At 31.6% G+C, this 25,981-nt stretch overlaps 1 protein-coding gene across 41 annotated transcripts in view; it reads right to left on the bottom strand.

Annotated features, from left to right (window-relative positions):
- LOC145291506 (uncharacterized) overlaps positions 1-25,981 on the bottom strand; it is a 351,327-nt gene that overhangs the window by 238,553 nt on the left and 86,793 nt on the right. For 40 of the 41 annotated variants that reach the window (XM_080137468.1, XM_080137469.1, XM_080137432.1 and 37 more), the window contains exons 25-42: positions 23,595-23,714; positions 23,272-23,391; positions 21,965-22,084; positions 20,741-20,860; positions 19,435-19,554; positions 18,036-18,155; positions 17,356-17,475; positions 17,033-17,152; positions 15,436-15,555; positions 12,283-12,402; positions 11,107-11,226; positions 10,736-10,855; positions 9,521-9,640; positions 6,527-6,646; positions 5,304-5,423; positions 3,639-3,758; positions 2,957-3,076; positions 1,954-2,073 (exon numbers count right to left, since the gene is read on the bottom strand). In XM_080137468.1, coding sequence (XP_079993594.1) covers positions 1,954-2,073; positions 2,957-3,076; positions 3,639-3,758; positions 5,304-5,423; positions 6,527-6,646; positions 9,521-9,640; positions 10,736-10,855; positions 11,107-11,226; positions 12,283-12,402; positions 15,436-15,555; positions 17,033-17,152; positions 17,356-17,475; positions 18,036-18,155; positions 19,435-19,554; positions 20,741-20,860; positions 21,965-22,084; positions 23,272-23,391; positions 23,595-23,714 — 2,160 coding nt within the window. The remainder of the gene's footprint in view (positions 1-1,953; positions 2,074-2,956; positions 3,077-3,638; positions 3,759-5,303; positions 5,424-6,526; positions 6,647-9,520; positions 9,641-10,735; positions 10,856-11,106; positions 11,227-12,282; positions 12,403-15,435; positions 15,556-17,032; positions 17,153-17,355; positions 17,476-18,035; positions 18,156-19,434; positions 19,555-20,740; positions 20,861-21,964; positions 22,085-23,271; positions 23,392-23,594; positions 23,715-25,981) is intronic. The other variant, XM_080137463.1, reaches the window with a different exon arrangement.

The following is a 25,981-nucleotide window of genomic DNA, read 5'->3' as shown; positions in this document are numbered from 1 at the left end:
TTAGACCCAAAATCGTCGGCGAAATTTGGTAGAGCCTGCAAAAGTAAACTCTTTCAACTCTGATCTCTTGGCGGCCAAACTTTCGCCCAAAAACTGATTTATAAGCTTGCTGCATGTCTGACTATCCTTTATGTAAAATATCAAATGTTTAGACCCAAAATTAGTTAATAATTTGATAGAGATCGCAAAGGTCATTTTTTTTTTATATTTGGCCTCTAGGCAGCTAACTTTTCGGCCAAAAATCGATTAAAAAGATTGCCCTATGTCTGAATACACTTTATGTAAAATTTCAAATGTTTAGATTTTAATTAGCTGAGTAATTTCGTACAGACAGCAGAGGTTAATTTTTTTTAACTTTAACCCCAATTATAACCCATTAACATTTATTATTTTGGGTTCAAATCAATGTGCTGGACAATGTCCTGCAGAGAGCACTAGAGTGTGAAAATGAAAATGGTGGACATTTGAGTAACATTAATTTCATAACTAAAATTAGAGTTTGTGAAAAACATACCCTAGATTAAGTTGTGCAAATAAAATTAGAATAAGTAGACTATGATAACATACTATATCTCAAAAAATTACGGAGAGACTCATCTACCTATATATGAAAAGCATAACTTAGATATTGAGAAGTTAATCAAATTTAAAATCCGTCAGCTTCTTTTGGAACACCCTGTATATGTATGCATTATATATATATATATATATATATATATATATATATATATATATATAGAGAGAGAGAGAGAGAGAGAGAGAGAGATGATAGATAGACGTATAGATAGATAGATAGATAGATAGATAGATAGATAGATAGATAGATTCAGTGCGTAAGTACATGTAAATATGAAATGATATTAGTAAAATGCGTTATTTTAGTAGTTATGTTATTGAACAAAACATTGGCTGCCGCCATGTTACGGTTTGAAATGTGTCTGTAACCGTTCAAAAAAATATTCCCATCATCCGGTATAGATATGGAAACAGTCAATCAAATTACCCTAGCTCTAAAAATATAGCGTAAAATAACAGTGACATAGCCGTAAGATGACATGTCCGTAAAATGATGTAATGGTTAAAATGTTAAAATTAAAGAATGGAAAATTTACACTTTGGCGGTTTGTTCGAGAGAATGCCTCTAATGCTTCAAAGTCCGTGTAGCGTCTAGTAGAATAACAGTAGAATTTGTAAAATTAGTGAAATCTACTCTCTCTGCCAGTATTGGTATCCAGGCAAAGATAATAAAGTCTAAATATTAACACACTTGAAGAAATTAATTTTATGTGCACATATGCAGAAAAAAGTATAAATATGTCGGCTAGTTAAAAAGAACATTTCGCGTTTTAGATGCCGATATATGCCTGTATGCGTTAGTCATCAAGCCAAACAAAGATTTTACTCGTTATAAACCATCATTGGTGAATAATTACTATTTCCTGCTTATTTCAGTGGTATGTGATCAGTAGTTTAAGAATATACCTGTTAAATATTTACACACACATACATCTACTGTTTACTTTATATAGATTCACTTACGGATAAAAAAAGACATAATATTTAAAATATATTTAAAATTATATATATTTATTAGTACATATAATTTCATTATGTTTTAGCTTTTTTTTAATAGGTTTATAATATTTTTATTTTCAATTTATAAAAATCGAAATGTGGCAGGTGCATAGGTTATAATTCTTCCAAATCTAAGTCTTTACTCTTCAAGTATACCAACAAGCTTAGTAAAATATAAGAGAATCTGCAAAAAGTACATATTTAGATTTTATAAGTGTGTGTGAATATTTTTAGACTTTAATTTTTATGATGAGTTCATGATATTTTACTTTCCTTTTTACGAAGGTCAAAATATGGAACGTTGGGAAATGTGATATTTTTCTCTGAACGATTTTCGTAATTAGCTTTATTTTCATAAGATAAAATAGATTTATTTACCGTTTTGTGGACAGAAATTGTTGGTACAAACGAATCTACCATTACGACGGCACGTGCATCGATTACAATTCTTCCAGAACTTTTGTCCATTTCTGTACATCCTTCCTTTATGCCAACATGCTGGATAGAAAAATAAGAACGCAATCAGATTTTATGCATATTATCTAGGTATGAATTATTTTTAAAGTTGTATAATAATTTCATGCAATATTTCTTTGCTATTTTGGAGGCTCAAAATATATAGAAAAACTCGCAAATAAATCGTAGATATTAATAACATTCAATTCAGAACGATGTTCGAAATTAGCTCTATTGTCAACTAGCAGAGAGACCCGACATTGACCGGGATTGAATGATGATCAATCCACATATTTTTTTTTTTTTTGTCATTGAAATCAGTGAAATCGACCATTTTTCAATCAAATCGATCTATTGCCTGCTCTAGTTGGGGATGCATCGCGGTGCACTGAGAGGAAGTTTCACATCCCTCCTCGCAGTGATTTAGCTCACAATATATTGTAGTCTACATGGCACTGTAGAGAACCTGATTTTCTAAAATTGTTTTTATGAATAATGGCTTGAATTTAAATGAAAATATCAAGTATCATGGTGTCATTTTACTTTAAATATAAACATTCATTTCGAAAGAAACCCACTGTTGCTTTTATATTTCGAGCCTTTCTGCTTATGCGCTGATAAAATTTCTCAAATGCACATGTGATGTTAGGCTGTGCAAGGTATTAACTTTGATCCAAATATCCTGTTCTTTCTTCCATCGGATTATTTTGATTATCGAGTATCGCTATTTATCGAAGACATTTACCCAAGACATTCCGATAAAAAAATTATATAAGAACACTGCCAGGCACATAAAGTATGGTTGTGTGAATTTTCATAAAATAGACTAAACCGTTTTCGAATCTATAAGGAATGAACTATAACACACGCGTAGACAAAGTTCCTTTTATACAACTGTAGAGATAGAGTGAATAAGTATATTTACCGTTTGGTGGACAGAATTTGTTGGTACAATAGAATCTACCATTACGGCGGCAGGTGCATCGATTGCAATTCTTCCACATCCTTTGTCTGTTTCTGTACATCATCCCGTTATACCAACATACTGGGTAGAAAATGATAATTTTAAAATACAAAATTATATTTATATTTATTTATTTGCGGACTATCATCCTCATCTTCTAGTTGCGTGGCGCAGTAGAAAGAGACATTAAATCTGTACGGTTCTAGGTGAGCATTATCAGAAGATAGCGTTTCAATCCCACCCAAATCCGGCCAGAGGCTTAGTTGGCTAAAACGTAGTAAGATGACAACAACTATGGAAGGCAGTAATTACTGAGAATACAGTTAAGAGACCCAGCATTCCTACCCCGTCTCGGTTTACCACCTGACGAAAACCAGAGGAATAGTTTGCCGAAACGTTGTGAACCAAAAACTAGAAGATGGGGATAATAGTCCGAAAATAAATAAATAAATGTATACATTGCTCATCTCAAAAAGGATTCCAATAATAAAAATAATATAAATCTGATATATTTTTTATTTATGAATGAATATAGATTTTAAGTGTTATAATAATTTCATGGCGTTTTTTGCATAGTAAATCTCAATAGGACACTGATAATCTGCGTGCGTCTTTTTCTTCATAATAGAATAATTTTATTTACCTTTTCGTTGACAAAAATTGTTTGTACAGTCGAATCTACCGTTACGACGGCATGTGCATCGATTACAATTTCTCCATAGCTTTTGTCCAATTCTGTAATTGACGCCGTGATACCAACAACCTAATAAATAATCAAAATTAAATTGTAATCTAGTTTAAATTGTTGTAATATATTTTTTATGAATATTTATGTTTTTACTTTGTTTATATACTTTTTTTTTACATTTGCTCCCTGGAAGTATTAAAATATTGAAAAATTTGAAAACCTTGTAGATTTAAATGCGACACTGGTTAATTCCGTGTATATTTTCTGAAGTTCGCTTTTTTTCCCTTTTTTTTTATAGAGAAAGTTGTAAAACGTGCGGAGTATATGCGCTGTTTTACGGTTGTTGTAAAAACGGAAATTTAAATTTCGTTCCAGTTTAATCTTTATTTTTAATTGTCGCCCCCAAAAACGACATTAATCGAAAGAATAACATTCAACAATCGTACTTTTTATGTATAAAAAAACGAAAGATTTACATATATATATATATATATATATATAATTTGAATAACAAAAAAAGAAATAATTTAATTTTTAAACAAAAAAAGTCAATTTGGTATACCTTTTTGGTATTTTTTTACGTAAGTCCAACTCACCGTTCACATTGGAAATGTCGGCTTTTATAGATTTCCGGGTACGTTTACAACGAATAAACACCCCAACTTCTCCATGTTACGAACAGCTTTCGGAATGGACACCCCCTAACCTTGTCAGGTTACCCGAAAACCTATAAAAATTGACATGTCGAATGTGAACGATGAGTTAGACGTAATGTAAAAATGTATCGAATTTCAAACGGAATGAAATTTAAATTTCCGTTCCATTTTTATAATAACCGTCAAACAGCGTATACTCCGCAAGTTTCACCGAGAAAGTTAATTTTTTACAGCCTCGTTTGTTATTTTGTAGGGTACAGTTAGTAAAATCGAATTTATATTTCTGACGGCAGGTGCACTCATTGCAGTTATTACAGAACTGTTGTACCAATTACGTACTTTTACCCGTTATACCAAGAGACGTGTCAAAAGCGAAGAGAAAAGTAAATATATGTTTAGAATTATATATTGTTTTATGAATTTTCGATCGCTTAAAGATTCATGCTGATATTATGTTATTATACTTTCCTTCTCCTGTGGGGCCCTGTCGGTGGGGCATTAGAATACGCCGATTGCCCCCCCCCGCAGAGGGTAAAAGTCCCTCAATGGGGGTCCTGTTGACCTTAACTATATCCAGTTGTGAGGCCCCAGCTTGTGGGCTTTGGGGAGTATGGAGCCACCCTTTAATTACCATTGCTCCCAGGTCCACTCTAACCCGGAGTGGTAGTACCTGTTAGGGTCCCAACTATGGGTTAAATAGAAACCTACGTGAAAACAACAAATATATTCTATTAAAAAAATTTTCTTGAAAATCTTTGGATTCGGCATTAAATAACCCGAAAAGGGTTGATATGCCGTAAAACAAAAAAAAAAAAAAAAAAAACAAGCAACCAACCATCCTGCTCCTGTGGATCAAAATATGTAAAAGTTGGAGAATATGTCGTAGATTTTAATAAGATACGGTTTATCTCTGAGTACTTTCGAACTTAGCATTATTGGCAATAGATAGAATAATTTTATTTACCGTTTCGTAGACAGAAGTTGCTACTACAATGGAATCTACCATTACGACGGCATGTGCATCGATTACACTTCATCCAAAACCATAATCCAATTCTGTACTTTCTTCCGTTATGCCAACACACTGGATAAAAAAATATAAATAAAAATTACAAAATACATTAAGAACTGTATGATATATTTTAATTTTTTACAAGTTTGTAATGTTTACCGTTTTTATGATTATTTACTGATATCGTTATTTTGAAATATGACAAAATGTTACAAAATAAATGTAAGAATTTATTAGTGTACATATTATCTCCAAATCATCGCCTCCAGTAAGTCCCGAATGTGAGTAATATCTCGCATAGTTAGATTTCGAATAGCACGTCATAAATAGGACTACAAATGAACCACGCACACGTACCTGGAAAGCCACAGGTTAAAAATGTTATCAAATTTGTAGGCCTTAGAATGGCGGTATTTAGCCTGGTAAACGATTTCCACAACTGCCTATTCATTGACTAAAGGTTCATGATTAATAAATGGAGAATAGATGATACAAGAAAAGATTTTTAACTGCGGTTTTCCACAGTTGTTGCTGGCATAGCAATTAGCATTCAGTTCAACAAATGGAATTGCATAAATTTAAGTTCATGTCGTTCAACAAGAAGAATTATATTATTTGGGGTGAAACCCACCATAAGGAGTGGAAGAAATATATAAATGTGAGTTGCAAATGCACTATGTTTCCTCTCCAACTGACTTTAATACGAAATTGGCGTTAAAAATTGGCTTTTAGAAATTGGCCTCAGAAATTAAAGCGTAGAGTAAGAATTGGGGAGAAGAAAGAGGAAGAGAAGGAGAAGGAGAAGGAGGAGAGAGAAGGAAAGTGTTTTTCATTCCACAGTACAAATTTCTAACAAGAAAGACAACGGATACTCCGTGTAAGGGTAAGTGCGCATACAATTGAGGCAAGGATTGCGCAATCCGTAACCACACTTCTCCTGAATCGGCACTGCTTGAGACGAGTGGTGAGGAGAAATCTAGGACGACTGAAAACTATGGAGATAAAAAAAAGTACATACAGAAGCTGAAATTTCCAAATCGCCACTGATTTTAATATTGACGACGTTCAAAGTTGCCTGACCAGTGATCTAACGGAAACAGGTGTGTCAATGTGATTATGCTGTATATTGATTTTTAGTAAAGTACGATTTGACAAATATAGAGAATAATTTTTACCGTTTCTTCGACATAATCTGTTGGTACAACTGTATTTACGGTTACCACGGCAGGTGCATTTATTGCATTTCTTCCAGTACTTTTGTCCAATTCGATAATTTATCCCTTTATACAAACATCCTATGTAGAAAACAAAGATAAAATTAGAACATCCATTTAGAAAATCACACATGTTTTATGTATGAATCAATCATGTTTTAATTTATAAGATATTTTATAATATATGTATTTGCTTTTTAGAGAGATAAATATTTGAAAATCTCGAAAAAATAGTTAGATTTCAATAAGATAATGATTATCACGGAGTACAATATCAGCGCGTTTTGTTCATTTCACTGATGAGAATAATTATATTTACGGGCAAGTGAACAAAATTTGTTGGTACAATCGAATGTGCCATTACGACGACAGATTTATCGATTGCAATTCTTCCAGAACTCTGACCAACCCTGGACTTTTCTCGTGATACAGAGCCTCACGAGAAAACAGCAATAAAATTAAAAATTAATTCAGAAATTTATATATTTTGGATTTATAACTTTTCCCATATTAAAGTTTTGTGATGATTCCATTGCATTTGAATTTGCTTTTTTTTAGAATAAAAATTAGAAAACTTATAGTGTGAATTCTAGATTTTAATAATATTCTTATTAACTTTGAGTACAGTTTTCAGTCATATTCTAATAAGAGACAGAATACTTTTATTTGCTATTTGGTAGACGGAATTCGTTAGTACTATCGAATCCACCATTACGAAAGCGGATGCGTCTATTATTACAATAGAAAAATGCGAGCATAAGAGTAATATGGTTAAGCTTAAATATGGAAAAGTAAAGGACCCGTTGTTAAAACTGGAAAAGAAAAGGGCAAGGTATTCTAGTAAAAATATAATAAATTTATAAATTAAAATATTGCAACATTAAGAATTGATTAATGTTATAAATTGAATTTTTAAAAAAGTCTTAATGCTGCAATATTTTAAGTTATAAATTTATTATATTTTTTACTTCACTTTTCCATGTTTAAGCTTAACCATATTATTTTTCCATGTTTAAGCTTAACCATATTACTTTTCATGCTCGCATTTTTCTATTGTAATCCATGATTCTTCCAGGTTTCTAGACAATTCACTTGTTCTTTGTTTAATTTCAGTCTTATTTTTTGCGCCCCCCCCCATAAACATAACATACACATATGTAATAACAATGTACAGTACTCGTCTGCTTTCAATAAAACCCCTCAATTATCTCCCTTTCATTATTTCATTCTCTCTGTTTCACTTGTTACTTCTCTTTTCGCGAGAGCGGTGAATTAGTAGCAACAGTAGTCGCTGAATCAACATGGTTGCTATGGAAACCAGTCATGAAAAACCGCTCACCTCCTTAAGTTTTTTTATGATTTTTAACTTCATTCATCATAACTTTTGTGTTACCGAACGAAAATTGAAAAATAAATTTTCACAATATAGCTGAGAAGGTGATTTATAAACTGTAATAATTGTTTGAAATTTGGTCGAAATATGAGTGAGTGGTGACACTTTAAAGCAGTTTTAAATGATCAAAACTACCGTGTTTGAATGATAATTTTTACTAGAACTTTAGCAAATTCTGTAACTTTTCAGGTTTTATCAACCACCACGCTACAAATCTGAGAAGAAAATTAAGAAAGACACGTAGAATATTACATATATTTTATGAATCACATTAGGTTCAATATCTTTTGGTAATCTTATATTTACGTTTTATTTTTAAATGATAAAAAATGTGAAACTCGAAACATCGGTAGATTTTAATAAAATACCGATTTTAATTCATTGTCCGTGTGTTTATTTGCTGACTGTTATCCCCATCTTCATAGTTGTTGTTTCACGACGCTTCGGCCAACTATTCCTTTGGCCTTCGTCAGGTGGTTAACCGCGACAAGACAGGAATGCTGAGTCTCTTAACTGTATATTCAGTAATTACTGCCTTCCATAGTTGTTGTCGTCTTACCACGTTTTGGCCAACTAATTCTCTAGGCAGCTTTGGTATAAGATTGAAACTGCTATCTTCAGACAATGCTCACCTGCAACCGTAGGGATTCAACACCTCTATCCACTGCACCACGGACCCCAAATCTCTACGGTTCCAGGTAAGCATTGTCTGAAGATAACGGTTTCAATCTTACCCAAAGCCGGCCAGAGCCTTAATTGACCAAAATTTGACATCTATGTTGCTGTTGTTTCATCCAATGCCAGCAGGCGATGGTGAAATATGAACAAATTCCGATTGCTAAAGTTCTCAGTAGGCCATTGCAGCAACCAGCTCAGATCCTGCCAGACCAGTTTCCTCTTCAATAATGGATTTCAGTGTTACATATGGACGTCCAACTCTTTTTTTTCTTTTTGTTTTGCGTCTGAGGTACAAAGCAGGAGCTTTCCTGCCGGTTCATCATGGCAACTAATATGACCGGCAAGTGCTAGACGTCTCTGTCTATAACATCTATGAAAGGCAGTAATTACTGAGTTTACAGTTAGAAGATCCAGCATTTCTATCCCGTCCCGGTTAATCGTCTGGGGAAGGTCAGAGGAATACTTGGGCGAAACGTTGTGAAACAACAACTAGGCAGATGAGGATAACAGTCTGAAAATAAATAAACAAACAAATTACTCATCTCAAAGGATTCGAATAATAAAATATTCTTTCATCTTTTTATTTCATAATGTCGAAGATGTTTATATTTTCTGATATTTTCATTTCAACTTCGGGGAACAAAATATGAAAGAACTCAAAATTAAATATAGATTTTAACATAATGCTAATTATGTAAGTCCGATTTTCAGAAATATCTTTATTCTTAATAGAAGAATGTTATTTGCCATTTGGTTGGCAAAATCTTTTCGCACAATCGAAAATGAATTAATATACAAATGACTTATCTCAAAGGTTTTCAATAATAAATAATACACTTTTCGGAGTAAGCTTTTTTGTAATTACTGAGAATAATTTTATTTACCTTTTAGTGGACACAACTTTTTAGTACAACCGGATTTACCGTTGCGGAGGCAGGTACACGTATTGCAGTCCTTCCGGTACACTTGTCCAATTGTGTACTTCTTCCCGTTATACCAACAGTCTGTGTATGAAAATATAATAATTACAAAATAAATACAGTTGTATACATTTCTTAGTTTTTTTTTTATTGTTTATGCTTTACGTTTTGTGACACAATATTATTAGACTAACTGGACGCCCGGCGTTGCTCGGTCGTACACTACACTTAAACATGGTATTTTACTTCATGGAGATTGCATATGTGTTATTATAGAATCAATCATCTATATTACGAGAAATAATTTGTCAGGTGGACTAATTCGCAAAAATAAAAGATAGAACGTAATAAAAAAAAATAACGATAATGACGTTCATCAAATTCTGTCTGTGTTTGTTTATAATATCACGTTAGTTGATATTTGGGCTTGACGATAAATGATCTGAAAAAGTAACTTCTACTTAATGAAGACGTTATTAGCGGCGATTTTGAATGGTACTTCTTCTTTTATCGTAAATTGAACTCATTAATAAGAAAAAATTAAAATAAAATAGAGAGGTGCCCTCGGACTTGAACAGGGTATCATTCGATATGTAGTTGAATGCTGCAACACTCTCCAAATATTTTCAAATGTCAATATATCTGTTTTATTATAAGATTTTATTATCTCCTTTGCCAGTTTAATGCATAAAAGATGTTATTATCTCCCTTGCCAGTTTAATGCATAAAAGATTTTATTATCTCCCTTGCCAGTTTAATGTATAAAAGATTTTATTATCTCCCTTGCCTGTTTAACGCATGAAAATTCTCCTGTAAATTTTTTTTATCTATAATAAAAAAAAGCTGTTTTTTAGGTCGGATTTTTTTCGATTTTCGATACTTATCGGATGAATTTCTGTACAAAAAACATCTAAGATCACTGTCAGACTTATAAATTACCTTTGCGTGAAATTTGCAAAAGATAGGATCAGCCGTTTTGAAACCTATGAGGAACTCTCTCTCACACACACACACACACACACACTCAAAGTGGCTTTTACATAATAGTAGAAATTTTTATTTCGTTATTTTGAAAAATAAATCTGGAAAAACAAAAAATTAAATACATTTTAATATGATACTGATTATATGAGTACGCTGTCAGAGATATGCTTAATTTAAATAGAATGGTGTATTTACCGTTTGCTGGACAGTATTTTTTAGTACAAGATATATAATTGTAACCAAGGCATCTGCATCGATTACACTTGATCCAGAAAATTTGTCTTGATCGGTAATATTTCCCTTTATGCCAACAACCTGCGAAGAACACAAAGAGAAAATAACAAATACATTTGGAATTTTCTACAAATTTTTAAATAGAGTTGTCATATGTTTATTTTTATTTTGTGATTTTTAAATTTGCTTTTTTAGAAAGATCAAAATATGGAAGAAATCGAAAAATAATCATGAATTTGCATTAGATAATGATTATCTTTGAGTATGATGGTTGAAATTAGTTTTATTTTTAATAGAAGGGATAATTATTAAAAGAAGGAATATATATATACCGATTATTGGACAGAATTTGTTGGTACAAACGAATCTACCATTACGGCGACAGGTGCATCGATTGCAGTTGTTCCAGAGCTTTTGTCCAATTTTGTACGTCCTGCCGTTGTGCCAACATACTATGTATAAAGGAAAAGTTAGGAATTAAAAATACTTTCAGAATTGTACACATTTAATAAATTCTTAATTTTTTACTTTTTTATGACAATTATTGATAGTTTTATTAGATTTCTAGAGGACAAGAATATAGAAAAACTAATAATTGAAGTAGATTTGAATATTTAATATGTAAATACTATTTTCGGAGATGATTATCTTAATTAACACTGTGATAATAGGTTTCTGAATGTTTGAGATGACGATAAGTTATCTGTATTATTTGGAATCTTTGGACTGCTGTTCTCATCTAGAGTATCATTTTCAGAACGTTTCGGTCGATGTAACCTCCGACCTTCTTCAGGTGTATTTTGTCAAACTCGAAAATCATGTGTCACTGTGGTGCAGAGGTTAGAGTAAATGAAAAAAAAAATAATTGTAAGAATGATATTCTCCTGAAGGTTGAAGGTTCAATCCTTAGTGTGGGCGACCGAAATATACAATTGCGAATTACTTAGGACTTCTATCCAGTCATAACTGACGGAAGAAGAGCATGCTACCCTCGTGAATTAAAAAAAAGGGTCCCGTTCGAAATTCCGTCCAAATTTCCGAGTTCGACAGAAACATTCCCGAGTTCGACAAGATACATCTGAAGAAGGTCGGAGGTTATATCGACCGAAACGTTGTGAAAAATGACATCCATGATGAGAACAGTAGTCGGAGGAATACAAATAATATGAATAACAATTATGACTTTTTTTTTGGATCAAAATATGAAAAACTGAAAAAAAAATTATACATCTTCGAGAAGATTTCTCCAATTCTGTACTTCTCCCGTTAACCCTAACACATAAAACAAATATGGAAAATACAAAATACATTTAAAGATATGTACATATATTTATTTTGTAAATCCTTTATGTTTTACATTTTGTGAAACATTGTATTATACTTGCTTTTTGGGAAGATTAAAATATACATAACATCAAACTGATATAACCGATTTAAATAGGGAATCGATAATCTTGGGTAAGATTTTCAGAGATAGCTTTATTCTTAATAAAATATCCTTTATTTACCGTTTGGTGAACAGAATTTTTTAGTACAATAGAATCTTCCGGTACTGCGGCAGGTGCATCGATTACAATTCTTCCAGAACTTTTGGCCAGTAAAGTAGTTTATCCCGTTATACCAACAGCCTGAATAGAAAATTTTTAAAAATATAATGATACATCTAGTATTTTATACATGTTATGAATTTAATTTCATTTTGACTATATGATTATTTTATATTTACATTTGCTTTTTTGAAAGTTAAAAATATGGAAAAACTCGAAATAATCATAGACGTTAATAAGATACTGATTATATCTGCGTATAATTTTCGGGAATTGTTTTTTGTCAATAGAAAAAAAAAATTATTTATGGGCTGGTCGACGGAATTTGTTGCTCCAGGGTGGAACGATAAATTTGTCGCCCTAAAGAAACCAACACTACAGCTGCTTTTTAAAACTTTTATTGATAAAATCAGTTAAGATAAGTTTATTATTTAGTAGAGCTGATATCTATTCAACCTCAATTATCGTCTCGATACGGGTTCGAAACTGAGAGCATGTCTTTTCCACAAGCGCCAGCGGGAGTTCGATAAATACTCGGTGGATAGCGACAATCAGGCTGGCTTTGGTGTTAGTGATGTTATCGACGTATGACCTAATGAGGTCCAGCGGGTTTGTTTTTTACATAGGAATCACCACTTATCAAGGCCCAGAGACCACTCGAGGATAAGGGTTAAGAGTGTACAGTAGTCAATGGGCAATATAGTAATCATTAGTAATGGAAATTCGGTAAATTTGTTAACTTAAGTGGAACGGCTCATCAAGAACTTGTTTACGTTGGACTTGAAGACAACCATATTGTAGTAAGCTGGAAAGCAGGAAAACGGAAGACAATTCCACAGGCGTGCACTTCTAAGAAAGAAGCTTCGTCCATGGAATCTGCGGTTAGGTTTAGGCACAGATAAAGAGTGGGGGATTATTGATAATGTTTTCAGCTAGACGAGTATTTTTTGTGAAAGTTTGGCGAGGGGGAGACCATCGATTGAAGATAAGTCGAGCACTTGCCATGAAAATAACGATAAAGCAAAGACAAACTCGCAACATCTCTTCTGTGAGATAGAAGTTGCAGGGGAAGAGAAAATGACATCTCCTACGAGGCTACGAAGTCTATTTCGAACTCTATCAAGGCAGGACAAGTGCTTTCTAGCAGCTCCTTTCCAGATGTGGCAACAGTACTCCATCCTTGGACGTACCTGGCTCTTATATAGATAGAGAATTGTATCAGCAGTGAGATATCTACTGGATCGATAGAAGGATCCCACCATTTTTCCAGCGGCCTTGCCAACAGATTTGATGTACATGTTCTATTTCAGATCAGGAGTGAAGGTCCAGAAACTTGTCAAAACATGACGCCTCTCTAAGACGAGAGCCATTCATTTCAATTGATGCCAGATGGGGATCAGAACGTTGATGATGTAAAGATAGAAGCTTGGTTTTAGATGCATTAAAAGTAACCAGCCACTCCTTTCCCCATTGTACCACGTGCTCAAGAGCAGAGAGAACTTGATCGTTTACGGTGTTAGATGTGTTGCCATAGATGGTAGTGTCATTAGCGTAAATGTCTACGAATGATGTAAGGATGTGATTTGGAAGATAATTAATGTAGATCAGCAAAAGAGTTGGGCCTAGGATGGACTCCTGAGGGACTCCAGCATTAATACTGTGAGCTTCTGATTTTTGCCCGTCAACTACTACTCTTATGAACCTATCAGAGAGAAATGATTAATAATTGAGAAGACATTTTCAGCTATACCATAGCTGGAGATCTTTTGAAATAAATCTTTATGCCATACCCTATCAAGGACCTTTGATATGTCAAGAACAATTGCCCTAGAAAGGTTACGTCCGTCGAGAGATTCGCTAATCCTATGAGATATAACTGTAAACACATCAGCTGTAGATCTAGCAGAACGGAAATCATATTGTATGTCACTAAGAAGTTTTTTTGTTGTTGATTACTTCTCTATTTAACACAGATTCCAGCAACTTATATGAGGCGCACAGGAGACTTATTGGCCTGTACTGAGAGGGAGATGAGCGATCACCTGAATTTTTAAATACAGGGCATACTGATGAGATTTTCCAGGGTGATAGGAAGCAATTCTCCTTAACACAACGTTTAAACAGTTTTGTAAGCATGGGCGTTAATTATGGTTGAAGTTTTTTAAGTACTATAATTGGAATGCCGTCAGGGCCGGTTGCTTTACTGGAATCAAGGCTTTTGATTATTACGGTCGGGGAAGAGGAGGGGGCAGTGAGAGAAAGGGTGCAAAGTCGTAGCGCTATTTCTGAAGCCAAAACCGAGTCTTTGGACTTGTGGTCCGGTGCCGACTCCTGCTGCAATACCCAGGGACTGCTAGCGGCCACCTGATTGCACCAGGGGGTCACCATACAATTCACCACATCCAGGTATACTTTAGTGCTGACTTTCAAGCCGACTTTGAAGATGTGAGGTGGCACGATGTGGCCTTCACTTGAAGCCACACCAAAGACCATAGCCGTGGCCAGAAGCTTCGTTCAGCCCTCAAACGTTGAATCGTCAGGATTTGTATTTTGAATGTGCTGGCAATGGTCCTGTTGTCATAACTTGGATCGGTATGAAGCATGAGTTGTACAGCGGTGCATCTTCGATCTCGGTCTTTGAACATTGTGTCACTTTCATATAGGATAGAAGGCTCCTATTGCTCTTTGTACACAACTGACCAACTAGCAGATGGTCAGCAACAACAAATAAAGAAAACTGGTTTTCATCAAACGGAAATGGAATCATGCCGTTTTTAGGGCGACATTTTTGTAGTTCTACCCTGTATAATCAAATCTACCGGGTTTTTTTTTGTTTTTTTGGGCCCTGTCTAAGAATGAGAGACTAGTAATATATGTAGCAGCCCAGATTTAATAAAAATGCAACATGAGTCAACGAAATTTTGCTTTGTTAGGATGTAGGATCATTTCAGGTGTGAGTTATTTTCTAGCACAGTAGTGAGAGCCCCCTTTTTTGCGGCAGCATTGGCAATGTCATCAATGTATTTGTTATAGTAAGTATTTTTAAGTTACTAGTATATCTGTATGCGATTTTCGTAGTTGGATTTTGTCGATATAAGGAATAATTGTATTTACCGTTTGATGGACAGAATCTGTTGGTGCAAGCAAATATATTGTTACGGCGGCATATGCACCAATTGCAATTTGTCCAGAAGAGTTGTCCAATCTTGTACTTTTTGCCGTAATGCCAACATGCTGTGTAAGAAAACATAGAAAATATTAAATGCAATTAGAATGCCATGAATTATTTATTTACTGTGTTTTACGTTTTTTTTATAAGATTACATTAATTTACTTTAATATAGTTCAATATGTGACACAGGCATAATTGGGGGATTCCTAGTTCCACACACTTAGGGGCCTTGCACTAGACTTGCCTTGTACTCGCTAGGAGATAAAATCCAGTCGGTGCTGTTTTCATCTCAAAGTATCAGCGAACATCCGTTGTTGGAGATTGACAGACGTGTACAAAATCTCATTGCAATCGAGGTGCGCAGGTGCAAATGGCAAGTCTAAATTGATGATGACGACGACGACGACGATAATAATAATAATAATAATAATAATAATAATAATAATAATAATAATAACCTTTCCATAGACGTCCCCACGACACCGATAATCGAGACGTGCTCCCCCAGTCAACAATCGTGTCATAAATATATTACAAATCGCAAATAAATGGGATATGTTTATAAAATTATTTCTGAGTGCCATCTTTTATTTCTCTTCAATAGAGATGATAATTTCATTTGGAGGTTGATGAAAAGAATTTGGTGATACAAATGAATCTTACGTTACAACAACAAACGCATCAGTTGTAATTATTCCAGAACTTTTGACCAATTATGTTTACAATCGTTTACATTTATTATATCATTCAGTTTTTTATAATAGTTCTATGATATTTTTGGAATCTGTTTTTAAAAAAATCAAAAAACGGCAAATGCATCCATTACTATTAATCCAGAACTTTTGTCCAATTTTGTAAATTCTCCCGTCTTACCAAAATACTGAGTAGAAAACAAAGAACAGATGGGAAATATGTTTGGAATTTTAGTAGTGGCATAATCAAAGACAAAATTTTTAAATCACATTTAGATTATATACATTGAGAATATTCATTTAGAAATGTTATCATAATCTTTATTCTTGTTGTTTCACGACGTTTCGGCCAACAATTGTTCTGGCGTAGTGGATAGAGGCGCTGTATCTCTACGATTCCATGTGAGCATTGTCTGAAGGTAGCAGTTTCAATCCTACCCAAAGCCGACCAGAGGATTAGTTGGCCAAAACGTGGTGATAGAAGAAAAACTATAGAAGGCAGTAATTACTGACGATGAAGGATGAAGACTTAGCATTCCTATCTTGTTGCGGTTAACCACCTGACAAAGACTACAGGAATAGTTGTCCGAAACGTCGAGAAACAACAACTATACAGATGAGGATAACAGTCCGCAAATAAATAAATATGCAAATTAATCACCTCAAAGTATTCCAATAATAGATTGGGAATTTTCTGGTGTTTAAAGTCTTATGATAATTTAACAATATTTTAATGAGATTTGAGGAAAATAAAAAAATATAGGCTACTAAAAAATTCAAAATATCTTATATTGTTTTTAGATCGTTTTCGATATTTGCATTAGTGTTAATAAATATTTTTATTTACCGTTTATTGGACATAGATTTTTGGTACAAAGGAATCTGCCGTTACGAAGACAAGTGCATGGGTTGCAATTATTCCATAACTTTTGTCCAATTCTGTACATCATCCCATTATGCCAACACACTGAGTATAAAACAAAGACAGAATCAAACATAAAAATTTAGAATTTTATATATTTTTGTGAATTTCATTATATATCAAGTTTTACGAGAATTGCATTATATTAAGTTGCTTTGTGAATGGCAAAAATAAAAAAAAATCGAAAATAAATCTAAATGATGTTCGGGATTATGTTTATTATTAATAGAGAAAATAATAATAATTACCGTTTCTTTGACAGAATTTGTTGCTGCACATGAATCTACCGTTTCGACGACAGATGCATTGATTGCAGGCCTTCCATAGCTTTTGTCTAATTCTGTATTTCTTTCCGTTATACCAACATACTGTGTAGGAAGCAAAGATAAAAAATACAAATCAAAATTATATTTTATACATTTTTTACGATTTTATATAATGTAAACGTTATATTATTTTTATGAAATGTAAATGTTATATTAATTTTATGAAATATAAATGTTATATTAATTTTATATAATGTAAATGTTATATAAATTTTATGAAATGTAAACGTTATATTAATTTTATGAAATGTAAATGTTATATTAATTTTATGAAATGTAAATGTTATATTAATTTATGAAATGTAAATGTTATATTAATTTTATGAAATGTAAATGTTATATTAATTTTATGAAATTTAAACGTTATATTAATTTTATGTAATGTAAATGTTATATTAATTTTATGAAATGTAAATGTTGTATTAATTTTATGAAATGTAAATGTTATATTAATTTTATGAAATTTATCGTTGCTATTTAAGATAATAGAAATATAGAAAAACGACTAACATAAATCGTAGATTTTTATGAAATGCTGATTATATTTGAGTACGATGTTAGGAATTAACTTTATTTTCAATGGACAAACTGATTTTATTTACCGTTTCGTGGACAGAATTTGCTGGTACAACTGAATCTGCTGTTACGACGGCAAATGCATCTATTGCAATTCTTCCAAAACCTTTGTCCAATGTTGTACTTATTCCCGTTATACCAACATACTGTGTAAAAAATTTAAAAAAATAGGAGATATATTTAGAATTTTAGTAGTTTTTTTTTTTACATAGGCATCACCACATTATCAAGGCCAAGAGGCCACTCAATGATAAGAGTTAAAGAGTGTACAGTAGAAATTGGACAATATAGTAATCATTAGTAATGAAAATTCGGTAAATTTGATAACTTATATGGAACTTATTTACGTTAGACTTGAACACAACCATATTGTAGTCAGCCGGAAAGCAGGAAAACGGAAGACAATTCCACAGGCGTGCAGTTCTAAGAAAGAAGCTTTGTTCATGGAATCTACGTTGAGGTTTAGGCACAGATAAAGAGTGGGGGGAATTATTGATAGTGTTTATAGCTAGACGAGTGTTTCTTGTGAAAGTTTGGCTAGGGGGGACCATAGATTGAAGCTCAGTCGAACACTTTCCATGAAAATAACGATACATCAGAGACAAACTCGCAACATCTCTTCTGTGAGATAGAGGTTGCAAGGAAGAGAAAAGGACATCTCCTACGAGGCTACGAAGTCTATTTTGAATTCTATCAAGGCAGGACAAGTCCCTTCTAGCAGCTCCTGCCCAGATGTGGCAGCAGTATTCCATCCTTGGACGTACCTGGCTCTTATATAGATAGATAATATCATCAGCAGTGAGATATTTACCGGATCGATAGAAAGATCCCACCATTTTTCCAGCGGCCTTGTCAACAGATTTGATGTACGTGTTCCATTTAAGATCAGGAGTAATGGTCAAGCCAAGAAGCTTGTCAAAACTTGAGGTCTCCTGAAGACGAGAGCCATTCATTTCAATTGATGCCAGATGTGGATCAGAATGTTGATAATGTAGAGAGAGAAGCTTGGTTTTAGATGCATTAAAAGTAACCAGCCACTCCTTTCCCCATTGTACTACGTGCTCAAGATCAGAGGAGAGAGAATTGGAGAGAACTTGGTCGTTTACTATGCTACCATAAATGGTAGTGTCGTCAGCATAAATGTCTACAAATGATGTAAGGATGTTCTCCCAGAACTTTCATCGAATTATCTAATTCGCCCTTAGTAGAAAACAAAGATTATAATTACAAAATAAATTAACTTCTTAATTTTCTAATTTCTTTATTTTATGTTTTATGATAATTATTGATATATTTATTTCCTTTTTTCACGATAAAACTTGTAAAAAAAAACACAGATGTTAATCGTAGATTTGAATAGGATACTAATTATCTGAGTAAAATTTTCTGATATAGTTTTATTTCTAATAGAATCATGTTCTTTACCGTTTGCTGGACAAAATTTGTTCCTACATTCGAATCTCCCGTTACGGCGGCAAATGCACTTATTGCACTTCTTCCAGAATATTCGGTTAGTTCTGTAATTGATTCCGTTATACCAACAACCTGGTTAGAAAATAAAAGAAAGATACATTTTAAATTTGATGCAATTGTTTTGAAGAACTTCTGTTCTAACTTATGATTTTATGATATTTTCGTTTGCTTTTTATTTATTTATTCATTTATTTATGCATTTGAAAACCTTTAAATTATCGTAGATTTTAATAAGATACTTAATATAACTGTCCAATTTCCGGTGATTGTTTTGTTATCAATAAAGAGAATAATTTTATTTACTGGCTGGTCTATATAACTTATTAATACAGACGATGGCATGTGTATTAATTGCAATTCTTTTAAAATTTGAACAATTATGTACTGTTTATCTTTATACCAACAGCCTTAAAAAGAAAAGCATATGGAATTGAAAATATGTAAAATAAAATTTATACATTTTTTCTTTGTGTATTTACTAAAGTTTTAAGATTTATTATGATATTGTATTATAATATTTTTGATATTTTCAATTCAATTTTTTATTTTTCCATATTTATAGCAGACTAGCGGGGGTACCTGGTGTTGCCCGGGTGTTTGTAGGTGTGTGTGTGTTTTTGAGTAAATGAAAACAAAAATCATTGGTTGTTTAAAAAAAAAAACGAAGCCTTGACGCGCAGTTGGAAAATAATAAAGTGTGAAAAAAATGTACGACTGGCAGGTGCCCGTTTTTGACGAGTTAATGACGTCAACTTTGAGTGCGGGACAGTGTTTTATTAGTATCTATTTACTTTCCCACCAATGCAAAATGTGACACGAGGTCGTTTTTAAAGTGGAGTTAAACCAGCTCCCCGAAAAAAGGGATTTACCGCGAGTCTGTTCGCTTCTTTTTTTTATACGAAAAAGCTTAGTGCACATGCGGCGATCGAAAATTGTTGAATATTTATCTTTTCAAAGTCGGGCAAATTAAATAGAAATGCGACACTGGTTGTTAAGTCGTAGATATTATCATTTAGGCGCGATATAAAAAGTTTTAAGAAGTTGTGAGGCGACCGATCACTTCTCAGAAAAAAGCCTTTCTTGGGCATACACGAAAATGCGCACACACACACACACACACACACACATAAACATTTTCGCTTTTATATTCATAGAATAACTATATGAAAAAATTCAAAAGTTAATCCAGAAATGTTATACAGTTAATCTCTGATTCGTGGTTAGCTTTATTGTCAATAAATGGAATAATTTTATTTACCGTAGGGCAGACAGAAATTCCTGGTGCAATCGAATTGACCGTTACGACGGCATGTGCATCGATTGCAATTTATCCAGAGCTTTATTCCATATTTGTACTTCTTTCCGTTATACCAACATACTGGATTGAAAACAAATATAAACATTTTCAATATACATTTAAAATTATATACATTTCTTAATTTTGTAAATACGTAATTTTGTAATGTTTTAATAATCATTTAATGATATTATTATTTGTTCTTTTTTATATATTAAAATATGTAAAAACTCGAGAATAAATCTTACAGTTTATTATAGTACTAGTTATCTCATTGTAGGATTTTCAGTTATAGCTTATTTCCAAATAGAAATCATAACTTTATTCTATGCAGAACTAGCCTACCTGTGTCCCAGGGTTGCCCGAGGATTCCGAGTAAGTGACAAAATTTCAGTATCCAAGCCTAAGCTAGAAGTAATAAATAATACTACACGATTTTAACGTTAGCATATTAATACAAAGATCAATATTAGTAAAATTGTAATAATAATACCCTTACTACTTATAGTAATAACATTTTTTCATAATAGTAAGAAGAAAAAGAGTAATAATGATGCTAATGATAATAGTAATACCGGGAAAAAATATGAAACAAATAATAATGACACTACTGATAACAATACTCATAATGATACTAAAATAACCACAGAGATAATAGTAATACTAATTACATAACTAAAATATTAAATGCTAGAAGTAATGTTAAGAAATGAAACGGCAATGTTAATACTAATATTAATAACGGTAAGACAAATAATAAGCATAAGTACTATTGTAACAATAAAACAGCCAACAGTAGAAATAATCAGAATACTAATAATAGAATAAAAAGAATACTAATAATAAGAATACTATTACTAATAATAATATAAATATTAATAACAATTAGTAAAAATAATAAAAATTGAAAATACGAAATAAAGGCAAAAATGTAACATATTAATGTTTGCACTGCTACTGCGCACATGAGTGCATATCAAATTGCAAAATGCTTATAGAATTGTGTACATTATTTGATTTTATAATTTTGTTACCCTTATTTTTTTAGTTTAATGATATTGTTATTTGTTTTTACAGGATTAAAATATGGAAAACTCGAAAATAAGTTTATTGTCGTACTGACTATGTTGATATAAGATTTTTGGTGGTAGCTTTATTCAAAATAAAGAGTAGGGTTTTACTTACCGTTTGCTTGGCAGGACATTCTGGAACAACTGTGGAAACCCTTACTAATGCAAGTGCAAAGATTGCATTTGTTCCAAAACTTTTGCTTAATTCTGTAATGTATTCCGTTATGCAAGCACCCTGGATAGAGAACAAAGATAAAATTACATACATTTAGAATTTGATACTTGCTTTATTTATAAATTTTACTACGTTTAAATTTGTGTGATATTTCATGATATTAGGTTGAGCGGAAAGTTCTTGCGGAATTTTTTATTTAGATTTTAAATAATGTATTTTCAAATAAGTTTTCCTTTACTTTATATATCATTTTAAAGAACGTTTTTCGCTCTATCTAATCTGTTAAATTGCAATTGTTTGTAATCTATTATGTGTTCTTTTCAGAACGTTAAAATACAAGAGTGAAAAAAGCAAATTCGCACCATTTTCTTATTTGTATTCAGACAAGGCCGAAAAGCTGATGAAGTAGCTCACTATATCAACGAAGTATTTGGTCCAAGGACCACTACTGAATATACAGCCCAATGGTGGTTTAAGACATTTCATGGCGGCGACAAAAGTTGTAAAGACGATGAGCGTAGCTATCGGCCATCAGATGTTTACAACGCTCAATGAAGAGTCTTAGTTGAAGCCAAGCCGTGCACAACTGGTTGAGAATTTGCTTTTGAATTGGACGTAACGTATACGAACATTTTCAGCCACTTGAGATAGATTGGTAAGAAAAAACTTGATAAAGGGGTTCCTCACCAATTGAACGACAACCAAAAGAAACGCCGTTATGAAGTGTCATTTTCCTTTCTTTTACGCAACAAGAACGACCCGTTTTTCGACCGGGTTGTGACTTACGATGAAAAGTGATTTCCTTACGACAACCGGTGACGCTTGGTTCGGTGGTTAGACGCCGACAAATCTCTACAACACTTCTCGAAGCCTGAGTTGCACCAAAAGAAGACCATGCTGACTGTTTTGTTAGTTGAACGAATTGGGCTACGAAACTCTGCTACATCCTTCATACTCTCCTGACCTCTTACCAACCGAATACACTTTTTTCTAGTATCTCAACAACTTTCTGATTGAGAAATGCTTAAAAAAATCAAACTGATATGCAAAATACTTTCAGCGAATTCAAAATGCAAGATTTTTACGTTACTGGTATAAATACACTTGTTTTGTGTTGTCAAAAGTATATTAGTTCTCATAGTGCTTATTTCGATTAATAAATTTTTATTTTAGCCGAGATATGTCCATCTGGATTTAAAAGTTAAAAACCGCAAGAAGCACCAGTCGTTTTTTTGTTTTTTATTTACCTTTTGGTTTACAGATATTTTTAGTACAATCAGATCGACCGTAACTACGGCAGTTGCATTGATTGCAATCCTTCCGGAACGTTTGTCCAATATTGTACTTCCTCCCATTGTACCAACATCCTGTATATGAAACAAATATAAAAATTACAAAATATATGTAGAATTTTATGCATTTCTAAATTTTTTCAGTTCATATCCTTATCTTGAAAGAATCGTAATTTGAAAAAAAAATCTAAATTAAATAATAGATTTTAACACTATACTGATTATTAGAGTACGATTTTCGAAAATTTGTTTAATCTACTTAGAATAAGTTTATTTACCGTTTGTTGGACATCTTTTTTTGTTACAGACGAATCCACGGAAACGTGTGCATGTACATTGATTGCAATTGATCCACATTTTTTGTCCAATTCCGTAATTAATCCCGTAATGCCAGCAGCCTGCGTAGAAAACAATGAGAAAATAAATACGTTTTTATGTATACATTTTATTGAATATATGTTCGACTAAACTTTATTCATATTTTATTCCATAATTTATCCGGTTATACCAAAGCCCTCGTAGAAAACAAATGAAAATTAAATATATTTTGGACTGATACCTTTGTATGAATATAGCTATTTCTGAACTTCATCAACATTTTATTTTTTAATTTATCTGTTATCCCAAAAGTCAAGGTTGAAAATAAAGAAAAATAAATACACTTTGAATGTATTTATTTTTATGAATATATTCATAGCTTAAATTTATATTTTATTTTATACTTTATCCCGTTATGCCAACAGCTTGTGGAGAAAACGAAAAGAAAATAAATATTTTTTGGCTTAATACATTTTTATTAAAAAACTTATGTTTGAATATTATCTATATTTTATTCCATAATTTATCCCATTATACAAACAGTATGCATACAAAATAAAGTGAAAAAATATTTTTTGCCTTAATTCATTTTTATTAAAAAATTATGTTTGAATATTATATATATTTTATTCCATAATTTATCCCATTATACAAACAGTATGCATATAAAATAAAGAGAAAAAATATTTTTTGCCTTAATACATTTTTATTAAAAAACTTATGTTTGAATATTATCTATATTTTATTCCATAATTTATTCCATTATACAAACAGTATGCATATAAAATAAAGAGAAAAAATATTTTTTGCCTTAATTCATTTTTATTAAAAAACTTATGTTTGAATATTATCTATATTTTATTCCATAATTTATCCCATTATACAAACAGTATGAATATAAAATAAAGAGAAAAAATATTTTTTTCCTTAATTCATTTTTATTAATAAAGTTATGTTTGAATATTATCTATATTTTATTCCATAATTTATCCCGTTATACAAACAGTATGAATATCAAATAAAGAGAAAAAATATTTTTTGCCTTAATTCATTTTTATTAATAAAGTTATGTTTGAATATTATCTATATTTTATTCCATAATTTATCCCGTTATACAAACAGTATGAATATCAAATAAAGAGAAAAAATATTTTTTTCCTTAATTCATTTTTATTAATAAAGTTATGTTTGAATATTATCTATATTTTATTCCATAATTTATCCCATTATACAAACAGTATGAATATCAAATAAAGAGAAAAAATATTTTTTGGCTTAATTCATTTTTATTAATAAAGTTATGTTCGAATATTATCTATATTTTATTCCATAATTTATCCCGTTATACAAACAGTATGAATATCAAATAAAGAGAAAAAATATTTTTTGCCTTAATTCATTTTTTTAATAAAGTTATGTTTGAATATTATCTATATTTTATTCCATAATTTATCCCATTATACAAACAGTATGAATATCAAATAAAGAGAAAAAATATTTTTTGCCTTAATTCATTTTTATTAATAAAGTTATGTTTGAATATTATCTATATTTTATTCCATAATTTATCCCGTTATACAAACAGTATGAATATCAAATAAAGAGAAAAAAATATTTTTTGCCTTAATTCATTTTTTTTAATAAAGTTATGTTTGAATATTATCTATATTTTATTCCATAATTTATCCCGTTATACAAACAGTATGCATATAAGATAAAGAGAAAAAATATTTTTTGCCTTAATACATTTTTATTAATAAAGTTATGTATGAATATTATCTATATTTTATTCCAGATATTTCTTAGATTATACTGCATAGAAAACAACGAGACATAAATATATTTTACATTTTACATTTTTATGAATACAGTTATATCTGAACTTTATACTGTAATCTATAATTCATCGATTTTTATACAAAAAATATAAAGAAAATAAAAGGAAAAATAAATGGTACTTATGCATTTTTGATACCGTGCTATTTTAAAATATTAAATAGTTTTTTCATGTTAAATTCAAGTTACACGATATTTGTTTTATTAAATTGTTACGTGGAAGCACAGAATAGTTACAAAACACCCTCCCCTCCTCATGTTAAGAATGGCCTTCAAAATAATAACGTTATTATTTAAGCACGGTATCAAAAGTGCGCAAGTACCAAATAAATATCTTCTGGATTTATACATTTTATTGAATATAATTATGTGTAAACTTTATGTTTTATTCTATAAATTATCCGTTTTCTCGAAAGCGTGAATAGAAAACAAAAAAAATACATTTTGTCGTATTCGTTTTGTGATTATAGTTATGTCTGAAACTTATTTGTATTTTTTATACATAATTTAT

The sequence above is a fragment of the Euprymna scolopes genome, chromosome 12, assembly GCF_053919585.1.
Source record: "Euprymna scolopes isolate OS-2025 chromosome 12, ASM5391958v1, whole genome shotgun sequence".
Lineage (NCBI taxonomy): Eukaryota > Metazoa > Mollusca > Cephalopoda > Sepiida > Sepiolidae > Euprymna > Euprymna scolopes.
Note: the sequence above shows the minus strand (reverse complement) of the source record. Positions and strands in the feature narration are given on the sequence as shown.